The sequence below is a fragment of the Lissotriton helveticus genome, chromosome 1_1 (genome assembly GCF_964261635.1).
Source record: "Lissotriton helveticus chromosome 1_1, aLisHel1.1, whole genome shotgun sequence".
Lineage (NCBI taxonomy): Eukaryota > Metazoa > Chordata > Amphibia > Caudata > Salamandridae > Lissotriton > Lissotriton helveticus.
The window spans coordinates 271,866,156-271,880,291 of record NC_136057.1 but is presented as its reverse complement, the minus strand read 5'-3'; the positions used below and the strand labels follow the sequence as shown (position 1 = coordinate 271,880,291).

The 14,136-nt window shown below is 44.7% G+C and overlaps 1 protein-coding gene across 1 annotated transcript in view; it reads left to right on the top strand.

Annotated features, from left to right (window-relative positions):
• The first annotated feature begins 701 nt into the window (after nt 1-701).
• Nucleotides 702-14,136, top strand: part of LOC144792020 (cathepsin S-like) — a 37,682-nt gene continuing 24,247 nt past the window's right edge. The window contains exons 1-2 of the mRNA XM_078666908.1: nt 702-843; nt 10,084-10,187. Of these exons, the coding sequence (XP_078523034.1) occupies nt 10,085-10,187 (103 nt within the window). The 5' untranslated portion in view covers nt 702-843; nt 10,084. The remainder of the gene's footprint in view (nt 844-10,083; nt 10,188-14,136) is intronic.

Genomic DNA, 14,136 nt, shown 5'->3' with positions numbered 1-14,136 from the left:
AGATTGTCTTTTAAATCTTTGTTTAAAATGCATAGCAAAAAAAGATGAACAAATATGGGTAAATCTGCCTTGATAGTGAGTATCAGGAGAAATGAGTTCGAAACTGCAAAAAGCAGTATGCCACTTAGCAACGTAGCACGACAACCAAAACAGTACAAAAACAACTGCAATATCACAACACGAGAGTAACACAGCAACACACAACAGCAACACCACAAGACATCAACAAAAACTAACACAAGGTAGCCAACCCTTTCGATTCTGACATTGTATGTTATAAACTATTTTAGATTTCACATGTCTCGTGCACGCTGCCCGTTCCCTGATCAATGCACCCGTGTGTGGCTTCGAGGTGGCCCTCAATGCGCCTTTGGCTGAGGTCTGAGTACCTCTTGCTGGTTTATCCCCACTCCTGACCCTAACATGACTTCTCTACAGAAACCTAGACCCAATATTGGGAGCACGAAGCCCCTATGATGTCATCTAAGGTCATGAGTGGACAGGCCGGCGACCCCTCCATCGTGATGTGCTCGTCGCCAGCAGTTATGAAAGCTGTGGTCACTGGGTGGCTGGCACTGGATGGAGATTGTGAATATGAACTGATCTGAACTGGAGATATTGACAGACGTTTGAGGTGACCGTTGTGATAAAGCCTCATCTGTCCTGGTCATCATCTTCCCACAGCCAGCCCACCGGCTGAGGACATGGTGACAGGAAATCAGGGCTCTTGTCAGATTCAGAGGGCTCTATAAAATGGCGGCGCAAAAGACTTGGGCATCCTTCTCCAGAAGGGACCACTGAGAGCGCGTCTAAGATCAAACCCCGGCCAAGCATACCAGTCAGGTAACTTATTAGAAGGCTCATCTGAAGAAAGACGACTTGCCAATTGCCACTGTAAATCTATGATCTTTTTCAAATGTTTTCTCACAGTGATGGCAGTGGATACTTGCGTGCTAGAGATGTAAAAGAATGCTATTATTTGAATGTGTCTCCCTTTTGTTATTTAAGAGCTTTGCCAGATTTTAAATTAGGATGAAAAGAGGGCTCAACAAACAAAATAGGGGAAATAAGGAAATGAGAGTAAATTAGGATGAAGAGATTTAAGAATATTTCAGAAGACAAGACAGTGAGGCTGGAAGTGTAAGATCTAATTGATAGCAAATTTTCAATAAATTATACGGAATAAAGCACACCCATATCATTTGAGATTCATGCTTTCTGAGGTTACAGTGATTCAGTGTTACAAGCAAGTGACACGAATGAGGATTTTAGTATAGCAACACAGCAATAGATTAGAAAATAAAATCAACAAGCACAGATATAGAGCATGAGCAGAGAGATTAGAATCCACTTCAGAAAATATGAAGAAACAAATTTATTGGTACTAGTTGCACTTTTTAATTCAGCGTAAACATTCAATGAGGTGGGATTAAACGTTTTGTGCTTAGTTTAGCCTTATTTGTGAAGTCATTTTTAGATCTGGTTACAGGCAGTTTGAGCTTTTTATAGACTTGTCCCTTCTACAATTCTTTTGTTTTTTAAGTACAATAAAAAGGAGTGCACGTAGAGAGAGGGCTTTGAATCAGCCATTTTCAACCATTTGCTTTCATGTGTTTTTCATGTTTTTTTGCCATGGTTTGCAAGGGCTGTCCAACAAGCCCATGGCAGTTCAAGAATGGCTACTTTGTTCAATTTACGGTCCCATTTGGATTTGATTACACATCAAGTACGGGCATATCAAGAAGGGCATTATCTCCATTTTTTTGGCTTTAAAAGCCAAAAAAGCGTAGGTAATATTATAGCCATATCTACAAGGGGATGCTAACATGCATTAGCGCATGTTAACAGCCTTTTCCCAGACGCCCCACTCTGCTTCTCTAATGAGATGCAAAGTGGGCGTCACTGGGCGTACCTCACATAGGGGGACCTGTAAAATATAGCTAAGTGCACATCGCAATATTTACAAGGTGGCCCACAGCATTTTAGCAGACGTTTGTTTTTGGCAAAAACCGCGGTTTTCGCCAAAACCTAACGTCTGCTAAAATCATGACTAATGTATGTGTAACATGGGAGGAGGATTATTGTGTCACGAACACAGGGTCGGATCATCAAGCATAACGCCGTTTTGAGATGTTCCCTGCAAAACGGCGATTTCCACGCTATCGCTGGAATTTATATCGCCATTGCGCTATGTGTTGTTAATACAGCGCAAGCATGGCGATGACAAGACAAAGCAAATCAAACTTTGTTCGATTTTTAAATAAAAATTATAAAAGTGTACAAGTCAAACACAGTTCATGCTTAATAAAAATACATCATAAGTTTATAAAAATGTATTTAGTGGCCTTTAGCAATTGCAGGATGGTTCCCCACCATTGATTAAAAGTGGGCTAGGGGGCACCGCAGGGGTCGGCGGGGGTAGGGGGCAGAGAGCCTGGTACTAGACCAGCGTTGTCACTAGACACCTACAATAAAACAATTTTGGATTCAAAAATAGGGAGTCTCCCGCCTGAAAATTATAAAAATTAAAACATTCTTTGCTCAAAAAGGCAGCTCGGTGGGTAGAGCGCCTGTTTAAGTGGTGTGGAATTAATGAAGAAGTCACATAAGGACGTTCAAAAACCTTTCACTTGTCACTGTGCATGTTTGTGTAGTAAGTAGGCCTGGGCAATATTTTGATTATAAAGGCAGAATCTCGCAAAGTATGAATTTGGAGTGAAACTAAATTTCTTACATTTCACAAAATTGTGATATGTCCCGTTAGGTAATGTAAAAATGTACCACTAACCTAGTGCCACACCTCCTAGATGACTGCAGGGCCTGGGTTTAGCTTCAGAGAGAGGTGCCTCGACCCAGACTTAAACTCTGACACCATCCTGCACTGGCACCACACTGGCACTCCCTGGCAGTAATTACCCCACATTTCAGGGTGTTTGGGCCATAGCAGGAAATGGATGCTTACATCACTTTTCTGCCTGAGGCTTTGCTGGGCACCTGCTATTAACAGAAGATGGTGGAGACCTCCAGACCCTGCAGGACCACGGTGGCGGTAAAGCAATCCCTGCAACTTCCCTTGTGTTAGGGTGGCTTTCTGACTCCACCCTGGGATCTCCAAGGGATTACCAGGCTGGCTTGGAAAGAGATATTGGGATCGGTTTCTCCCATTCCAGGGCATATGTGGCAGTCTGGGAGGTCCCTTGATTCCTATCGAGGTGGAGATAGGGGTCCACCGCCATCCAATCACAACCCTTCCCTCCTGCCAGACCATGTGAAAATAGGGTTGTGGACATTACCAAGGGATTCCTTCCTGACAATGGGTTTGGGTCACAAGACATGTTATGTTATGTTATCACTATTTATAAAGCGTGACAATTACCCAAAGGTGTCCTAGCGCTGAACCACTTTTTCTCTGAGAATAAATCAAGGGACCAGGATTTCAGTCCTCTCCGAAAGGTGGTTAGGTCCGGGGCATTTCTCAAACTGGGGGGAAGCTCATTCCAAGCTTTAGCTGCGCGTACCAAAAAGCTTCTCCCTCCCCATGAAGATTTTTTGACAAGTTGCACAGTCACCAGCTTAGCTCCTCCGGAGCATAGGGTTCTACCGGGTATATACCACTGCAATTTCCGTTTTAGGAAATCTGGGCCTTTCCTGTGGAGTGCCTTGAACACGGTACTAGCAGCCTGATTCATCATTCTCCCGTTTTGCGAGCCCCTAATAGCGATTCATAACGAATCGCTATTAAGGACTTGCAAAACGGCATTCATGTAGGAATTGCATAAAGAAATGCGATTCCTACACATTCCTTATTTGCGATTAGCAAATTGCTAATCGCAAATAAGGAATAACTCCCCATTCATTCCTATGGGCCAAAAGGCCCATAGGAATGAATGGGGAGTATTCCTTATTTGCGATTAGCAATTAGCTAATCGCAAATAAGATAGCGATTTAAAGGGTGCCAGGGGTGTCCAAAGGACACCCTGTAGCACCCCTTAAATGCAAATTGAAACAGGTGTTGCGCACACACATGTCCAAAGGACATGTGTGTGTGCAACATGCAACTTAGAAAAATGCTTTTAAAAGCATTTTTCTAAGTTTTCGCTATTTACCACGAGGTTTGACCTCGCGGTAAATAGCGGGCCGAAATTGAGAATTCGCAATTCTTAAATGGATGATGAATTGCATTTAAGGAATCTCAAATAGAGATTCCTTAAATGTAATTCCTCGCAAAATAGCGAAATCGCTATTACCGATTTTTGCATTTGGGATGATAATTCCCAAATGCAAAAATAGCGCTCGCAAAGGGCCAGATTCTGAGAATCTGGCCCTTTGCGAGCTGATTTCGGCTTGATGAATCAGGCTGTAGATCCCCAGGTACAGGCAGTGATTAGCCCTGGGAGAGGCCCTTTGTTCCCTGAGCATCGCACTGATGGTGTAGCGCTGCGAGGCCCATGGGATGAGGCGCTCCTTCCCTGTACCTCGCAGTCATGACAGTGTGGCGACTGGCGAGGCCCGGGGAAGTGCGTCCCTGCTCTTATTATTTCCAGACCTGCACATGATTGCGAGGTCTTGGGCCTCGCAGCGCTACATCAGTCTTAGATGTGCGGGGCCCCCGTTGGTCGGATGGGCAGGGGGCCCTGGGCAGCTGCCCACACTGCCCATGCCTTGCGCCGGCCCTGAGTGAAGATGTCCCGTAATGGTGATTTCGAGGTATTGATTTTCTCCACTGATGTAATCACACAGTTTTTGCCACTGCCCCGTTAAGTCACCTTTCTCTTTTCGTTTTTGTACATTGCTAGTTTCTATCACAGAATGTTTGTGACGTAGATTCGCAGTCAAATAGACAATAATTTAAGAAGAACGTTAGTCTCTGAAGTCTAATTGTTGACAGGCAGGCAGAGGAGCTAGAGCGCTGCAGCTAATGCGAGCAGTTTGGAGGCAAAATATGACTTTATTTACAGTAAATTAGTGATTTATAAGGGTATCTGTTTTTCACAGTTTTTTTTATATAATAAAGTAGAATGCTTTATTGAGCAACCCCTTTGCTCTATCTATCCACTTCCCCTTCATATCGGAGTAAAACCAAAGCACTCATGAGCAGATTCCACCACTTCGTCCCACATTTAGTTCCCGTTTTACATGGAAAATATAGGTCCAAATCTGTTTTACAGATTCTATGACTTACAAGTCATTTTTCCTTTCCTTCCCTTCTTTCCTCTTAATTACTCCAAAGTATCTCCAGGGGCTACACCTCCTTTACATTCAGTCATCCACCCAATACCTCCCTATATAATGAATCTGTGCATCTTTCAGAGGCAAATTCATTTCTTGACTAATTCAAGAATCTTCGTAAATGAAGGATAACCTTCAGCTCACTGAGTTACACATGCTAAGTTAAAGGTGAGGATGTGACAAGAAGGGAAAAGAGGCCATTAAACATAAATTACCTTCCCTGGTCATTACGTAAGCAGCTACCTACCTATGTCATTATCATATGAAATCTCTTTATTGTTGCCATAACTGCACTTTCCCATTTCTTTATAAACTTTCTTGCTTCCTCAAATTTACTTATAATGCACCATTTGCCCCCTCTTATGGGGGTTGGGCTCACTTGCTACGCTTACGAGTGAGCACTCATACAGAACTCTTACGCCTCACCACTTTCAAATGTCACCAGCCGCCGCTGCCCACAACTTGTCAGCGGACCGTAGTCACTGCTCTCATTTTGTCCACACTCGACTACTGCAACAGCCTGTATTTAAATATACAGGAACGCTTCATGAACAAGTTGCAAATGCTACAAAATACAGCTGCAAGGCTGATGACGGGCACTCCCAAATACGCCTCCATCGGCAAGGAACTGACAAAAACTACACAGGGTGGCAGTCAAGAATCGAGTGCTTTTTGAAACTCTTACAGCCTGATTCATGTAGGCAATAGCGCTCGCAAAAGGGCCAGATTCTGAGAATCTGGCCCTTTGCGAGTGCGATTTTTGCATTTGGTATTCATGATCCCAAATGCAAAAATCGCTATTTAAGAATTAGCAAATATGCGAGGAATAGCATTTAAGGAATCTCTATTAGAGATTCCTCAAATGCTATTCATGACACATTAAAAAATTGCGATTTTGCACTTTTGGGGCCGCTATTTACAGAGAGGTCAGACCTGTCGGTAAATAGCAAAAACTCAGAAAAATGCTTTTAAAAGCATTTTTCTAAGTTGCATGTTGCACACACACATGTCCTTTGGACATGTGTGTGCGCAACACCTGTTCAAATGTGCATTTTAGGGGTGCTACAGGGCGTCCTTTGGACACCCCTGGCACCCTTCAAATCGCTATCTTATTTGCGAGTAGCAAATTGCTACTCGCAAATAAGGGATACTCCCCATTCATTCCTATGGGCCTCTTGGCCCATAGGAATGAATGGGGAGTTTTTGCGAGTAGCAAATTGCTACTCGCAAATAAAGAACATGTAGGAATCGCTATTTAATTAGCAATTCCTACATGAATGCCGTTTTGTGTGTCCTCAATAGCGAGTCGCTATGATTCGCTATTAGGGCCACGCAAAACGGCCTGTACATGAATCAGGCTGTTTGCGCTGTTCGAGTTTTAGCGCCGACTCTAATTCCTGTGATGAGATTCTGGTCAAATCACTTAACATTTTGCGTGCCTATAAATAGCTGCTGAACTCTCTAATGTAGCCAGAGCAGGGCTCGGGTAATCGCAGCTTAAAGGGAACATATGTGCCAACCTGTATTATTGTGGTCCTGTGTTGCGTCGATGAGAGAGGTGTCCACAGAGAAAGGCCTCGGGCTCAGCTTCCAAAAGTGAAAGCACACGAGGATTGAAGAGAGAATCTAGCTGCACCCCTCCTCCAGCCCGCCCCCTCTCTTGATGAGTTTCGATTCTCTTTCTGCCTCTCCCCTCAAAGTGGCTGGGGCAGGGCGACGCCCATTTTGCCCATTAACACCAGCCACCCCTGGGCCTGGGCAGAAAGGGAAGTATTTTCTTAATCATTCTAATTAGAAAATAAACGGAAGATGCCACTGCATTAATTTGGTCCCCGAAGTTGAGTTTTTCGTCGATAATGATGCATAGCAGAAGAGACAGGGGTTCAAGAGCCGGCCATGAGTTGAGAAGGAGCCTGGGCCCAGCTGAAGCTCATTTTGCAGTATTTTGAAGGATGGGCAGAACTCAGGCTAAGGAGGCGGATGTGACTGAGGCCAGGGCAGAGCATGGGTCCAGGGTTGAGGATAAGACACAGTGACAGAGCAGCTGTAGTGTCTGTAGGTCTAAGCCTAAGAAACACTTTTGGATTTCATTCCAGGCCAGGAGGTTCCAGATTCTGTTTTCCTATGATAAATAAGTCTCTGGTACAGGAGCAGCCTGTAGACCCAGTAGGATAGGGGTCTGTGTCATTGCAAAACCACACGTCCGATTAGGTTTCAACATTCCAAATAATGTATCAGTTAAGCACAATACTTAGACAACTCGTGCACATTAATTAATCAATGTGTATGATGCAAATATTTATACACTGATTAAAAAAGATCACTTTTTCAAGAGAATATGTTTTGGGGCATAATCATTTCTTGCAAATAAGATGCTTATAGCAATGCATTGTGTAAGTATTGTGTGGAACTGATAAATCATTTTTTTATATTGATACCTAATACCCAATACCTTGATACTTAGATGTTTTGCACTTACTATGACAAATGTCCTACTATTGCAGTACATTTTTTGCTGTAAGTACGCTGTTCCATCTTTTTCAAACACATTGACTGGAATTGGACAGTCCAGGCCTCGATCTTACGTTTCTGCCCATGTAAATATTTCCTCCATGCGCAAATAGCTTAATTTGCAAGTGAACAAAACTCTTGTAAATAGATTTACTCAAACAGAATAAATCTGCTTCTGTTGTACGGTGGTCAGAGATTTACTCCTGTTGAGGACAGGACTAAGCCTGTTTCAATAGTGAGAAGAGAGAACCCCCTAAAAGCGAGGTTTCTTTTTTTTATTTAAAAAATTAAAATCTTTTTACTGCTTTGAACATATTGATGAAGCTCACCCTACATATCCTATACCTAGGTAAGTTCTCCACAAAGGTTCAGATTTTTCTGAATATCTTCGGACATCCTCTCCATTTGCATATGAACTTCTCTTTAAGCATACTCCAGTCCATTTTCTATTTACCACATTTCCAAATTTGGATCCCTGGACACCCCCATAGTCTTGTCGTGAGTCGCCCTGCCACCATAAGCCCCCTTCTACAGAATATGTTCTGTTGCTCCTGGAAGGAGATATCTCCCCAGATATCCAATAAATAAAATTTGGGATTGAAATCTCCATCAAACTCTTTGAGCCTAGTCAGGTCTTGCTCTACCCTCTTCCGCAAAGGGTGGAAGGTGGAAAACATTCACAAAAAAGGAACTAGGAGCTTCTACAGGTCCAACATACATCCTCTTTGCAAATCAATAGACCTCTTCTGTCTCTTTCAAAGGAACTGCATACCCCTTGTATATTGAGGTGGAAGACATTGCCACAAAGTGTGCATGAACCTGCAACCCTGTCCGCGTCCCCCGGTGCAGGTACTGGCTTCCTTTCATTATATTTGATCCAGGCACTCCCAGATGAGGTTTGCCCAATCAAGTATTTTCGGCTACACTAGTCTGAATCTCGTTCTTATCGACCGCTCACTTGGTGAGCGGATCTCCTCTTCCCATTCTCCATCTTGTGATAATCCAATATTTTTGTCTCAAGTCAGTTTCAGCTTTGCAAGTTAGTCAGGTGAATCATATATTATCTTTATGTATTTGAGGGATATTGCTTTACAGGGCAGTAGCTGAAATAGTATGGGGTAAAATGCTCTTGTGGAATGGGGGAACTAAAGCTTGTTGGCGTTGTATGTATGTATATGTTTAGGTTTCTAGTAGTTGGGATTCTCAATCCTTCAAGGGAAATGGGTCCCGCTACTCTTTAGACATCCCCTAGTTTACTAATTTCTATCCTGTCCCATTTTGTGAACCTTTTCAGAGTGCCAACCTCCCTTAATGTATCGCTACAGCGGGGTTTATATGTTTGAATCCCTTCCCATTTTGGGTATCTAGTGGGCTTTTCCCATGCTTTCAGCAATGATTTCATGTGATCAGGTAAGACCATGGCTTATTTGAGGGTAAAGGGACGTTGGATAGCCTCTCGGTGTCACTGCATATCAATCTAGTCATGAAGAGGGGTAGTCTATAACGGGGTCTCAGAAGGACGAAATGGTTTTTTGAGGGGAGAAAAAATAGCAAATCCATTTGAATTTGCTATTTTTTTTTCATTTTTATGTGAAAATATCTGTGAATATATTCTTTCATGTAAAAATGAAACACAATATTCTCTAGGATTGAGTATATAGATCTTGTGAACACAATTTTAAAGAATAACTTGCTAAACATTTGAGAATTCCTAAAAGTCATAAATCTGGACCGAAGTGAAATAGTGAACAGAAGATTCTGATACAAGACTTTTTTAGACTGATTCCCTGAGTTTTTATTGCTTGTTATTCCTTGTGTTAGACTGTGTCTAGACCACACACCTACGACCTCCTAAAATGAACCTTGACTGCTTATCCACCTAATATTGGAGAGTCAAGCACACAAAGGTAGTCTATGGTAGTCAACTGCAGTGTAACAATATCTAGTGCCCTGGGGCTTAGACACTTGGATGAGTCTGGTTAAAGTGTTCATGTAACAAGTACCTGGCATGACAACTTTTACTGCTTCTGTATGTCTTTCATTCATGGCCCTCATGGATGGATGTTTATAGACAAAGTCCAGGTACCTCACAGTTCACTTTCAGGGTCTCATTGGTAGACTGGATCAAAACATGCACCTTCCTGCTGAGCGTAAGGGCTGCGAGGAATTATTAGGTATATCATTAATTAGTAATGTCTGTCAAGAGTTCCCTATAGGGGTGCACTTTGAGCCCAGTGAAGGGCACCCCAGAATGAGTCAGAGGGTAGAATAGGATGCAAAGCTGAAATAAATTAAAACTAAAATTAAATTAAAACTTTACAGTGCCTATTTCCTTCCTTGTAGGATGCATGTGATGCAAGCAGTTATCCTCCTGCCAGCCCTGCTGGCCTTTTCCATTGCTTCCAAACATCTTGACCAGGAATGGGAGATGTGGAAATCCAAGTACGGTAAGAAGGACGCTCTGCAATTATCACATTGACATCCATTTGTGAAAACGTACAAGTCAACCATTTTGAAAATGATGACGCTAAACACACTATTTAAATAAAAGGAGACACAGCTCAGCAAAACCCTAGGGCAGGATCGGGAAGGGCAGTAACCATACCAGATCTATAGGATATCCACAAGAGATATATTTGGATATGATTAATCTTGATGGGAATCATTTTCATAGTCACCGATTAACCTGTCACGGCTTCCCTCCTCCTGACTAGTGCTGGGCACACCTTCCTTATGGTGATCCCATTCACTGGTTATATCAGTTCTGCTATATAGGTACAAGCTCAGGCAATGCAAACGATTTTTTGACTACTGGTGTATGATTATTTCTTCGAATATATATTTAAGAATGTCCCAGGAATCAATGATCTAATTTAAGAAAACCATCAAACTAGCACATGGACTTACATCCATACATTGAGATGAAATCCCATTACACAAGCATGCTCATGCGCATGTTGCTTTGTCTATGAATATGTCATGATTATATCATATATCCCGTCCTGTATGTCATAGTAATCAATACACTAATTTACAACACTGAAAAAGAATGTCTAAAAAGGCAAAGTTGAAGATCATGAGGCGGATATATGTAAAGTGTACTAGATACGTGTTATACTTACCCGGAGCCTTCTTTTCTAAATCTGAAAAATTTAAAGCAGTTTTCCTAAAATGTGAAGTAAAGGTAATGCACACTCAGGCCCTTTGTGAAGTGTTTGTACATGCAATTTCAATTCTTAGAAGGATCATAAATGGTGCTATCCATCAAGGTGGGATTAGTACAAGCGCTACAGATGTCTGTTTATAAGCCAATGTTTGCAGGTTTGAATCCTGGAGGATCCATGACCAAGTAAACCAGCAGGCAGCACGAAAAGGTGGATATAAGTAGCAAATATATTCCCCGCATTCCTCCATCGTCAATGATATAGGGTGCCTGTAGCTGAAGAAGGGGTGTGTAGATGTGTGTGTGGTCCTCCTTTCTGTCCTCTTCAATGATAATGTCTCTCTGTCAAGTGTGTGTGTGGGTGTGTGTGTGCATGTGCGTGGTTGTGCAGGTGTGTGTGTGAGAGAGAGAGAGAGAGAAGGGGTGTTCCTTCATTCTTTCCTCCTCAATGACAGGTTGTCTCTAGCTGAAGTGTGTGTGTGTGTGCATATGTGTGTGGGAATGTATGTGCGTGCATGGACATTGTGACCTATACCCATCATCCTCGTAAGCTCACCACCCTCCTTTCTGGCCCCTTGGGAGACCACTAGGCAGTACAGTCACCATTCAAAAACTGAAAGTCACTGAAATGTCTATTCCAATGCAGCTATGTTAGCGGTACACCCTGAATGCAGTGGTGGCCAAAGGGACAACCACTACATATACACCTCTATGTGGATCATGCACGCCTTGCATATGCTTGAATGCCAGGTGAAAGCATATCTAAAAATATTTAGAATTAGCATATATAAAGGTTGTTGGACTCGGCCTCGTGGCGTGGTCCTACCCCTCCCGCATGGCGGGCCTGGGACGACATCGGCCCTCCGTCGACCCGCTGTTGACCCCCCTGAACACGAACCCTTGACGAGAGCAGCCCCCCTGGCAACCCACGGCTCTCCCCCCTGGGACCCCGGCGGACCCTGCTCGCCAACACAGCCGGTCTGGCGACCAGGCCAGACCACCATTTCCGGCCCGACTTCATCTTGGGCCCATCACGTCCCGAGCACGGGGCCGCAGCCATCCCTGGCCCGGCCTCAGCGAAGCCCTGACATCGAGGCACCAAGATCCTCCCAGGTGGTAGAGTGGCCACTTGGCGGAGCCCGGAAGAGGGGAGTTTCGAGGGGCCTCCAGCCATCCCTGGACGCCTGGTATCGATCGCCCTTCAGCCTCCCTGGGCGCTGGCTCCACCCCCCTGCTGGGTGTCTGGACACCTTCATCCCGGCCCCTCTGAACCCCAGGCGCGAGGGTCCGGACATCAAAGGACTCCAGTCCTATATCTGGGCCAGCCCTGGATTAGGACGCCAGTTGTATCTTGGAGTCGAAGCCCTGCTGACCTTGTCGCGGCTGATCCTGATCCGAACTCTTGCACCTGGAACCTTCGAGGCCCTGCTGACGCTGTCACGGCCTGCCCAAGCTGAACCACCTTCGAGGCCCTGCTGACGCTGTCGCGGCCTGACCAAGCTGAACCACCTTCGAGGCCCTGCTGACGCTGTCGCGGCCTGACCGAACCGAACCATCTTCGAGGCCCTGCTGACGCTGTCGCGGCCTGACCGAACTGAACCATCTTCGAGGCCCTGCTGACGCTGTCGCGGCCTGACCGAACTGAACCATCTTCGAGGCCCTGATGACGCTGTCGCGGCCTGACCGAGCTGAGCCATCTTTGAGGCCCTGCTGACGCTGTCGCGGCCTGACCCCTTGAACTATCCACGCACCAGTTGGTGCCAAGACTGTCCCGCTACCCCCTATCCCCGAAACCAAGACTTTACGGATCCCTCGATCCTCGCCTGCTAACCTGCAAAGGACTCGCCTTAATTGCTTATATAAAGATTCTTGTGAATATTCCTCCTGTGTGGTGTCCATCTGTAAGTGGTGTGATTGCTCAGCTGTTATGTTATGTTATGTTAATTGGGCTCTTCTATAGCGCAACGGCTACTCACGATGGAGTGTCCCGGCGCTTTGGCGAAGAGGACCTTTATTGGAAAGGAAACATAACTGGGATTAAAAGACTTCACAATTCATAAGTAAAAAGCCAGGTTTTTAATGCCTTTCTGAAGGACATCAGACTAGGGGCCTGTCTAAGAGCGAGAGGCAGTTCATTCCAAGCGCGTGGGGCCAGGTAGTGGAACGAGCGCCCCCCTTGTCGCGTGCGTTTGATGGATGGAACGAACATTTTGAACAAGGAGGCAGAGCGAAGAGCTCTGCTCGGTTTGTAAAGAACAAGACGCTTTCTAATATACCTGGGGCCCAAGTCATGAAGAGCCTTATAGGTTAAAGTCAAGCTCTTGAACAGCACCCTTTTGGCTATAGGGAGCCAGTGCAATTCCTTGAGCAGGTTAGAAGCACTCGCTCGTCTAGGAAGACTATAAATAGCCCGCGCAGCTGAATTTTGCACAACCTGGAGTCTCCTTACCAGATATTTAGGAAGGCCTAAATAAAGGGCATTTACATAGTCCATGCGTGACCCTACCAGTGCTTGGACGATAACCCTGCGATGGTTCACGGAAATCAAAGGAAGGAATTTCCTGAGCATCCTCAGGATACCGAAACATTTCCCTGCAAGACTGGCTATTTGGGGTCCAAAAGTCAACTCATTGTCTACAATGATGCCAAGATTTTTAGCCTTGGTACTAGCATTGGTAGGAGGGAAAAGATCCTGGGGCCACCAACTTTTCCAGTTTGGTTCAGAGACACACCCGAAAAAAAGCAGCTGTTACGATTGTAGGAGAGGAGCCTCGCCAAGGAGGCCTCCCTACGGCGCTCGGCCTATTCCATACAGAGAGGTGGGTCTCGGGGCGGACGGTCAGACACCTTCTGTCTCCCCTGGGGTCGCCTTTCCAACAAAGGTATACTCCTACTGGGTACTGTGGAAACACGACCGTTTTGGACCCGGAGGACAGATCTGGTATAAGACTGTTCTCAGTAGCCCAAGAACCATTGTTCTTAGTGACATCAGTTCTCAAATTTCTGGCCAACAAACCCCACAGTAAATCATTATTACAGATCACGTTTGAATATCAGCAGGATTAAACTTCAGCCAGTGTCTCTCTAGGTTTGTGAGGTCAGTAGATGGACCAGCTGGTATTTCATGGTCACACTCCTCTTTGTCTGTATCCATTCTCCGGAACTCTGAAAAAACAAACCCCTTGCTTCAGATGAAGGCCCCAGTGCATTAGAGATGCATGGCTAGAAGTAAC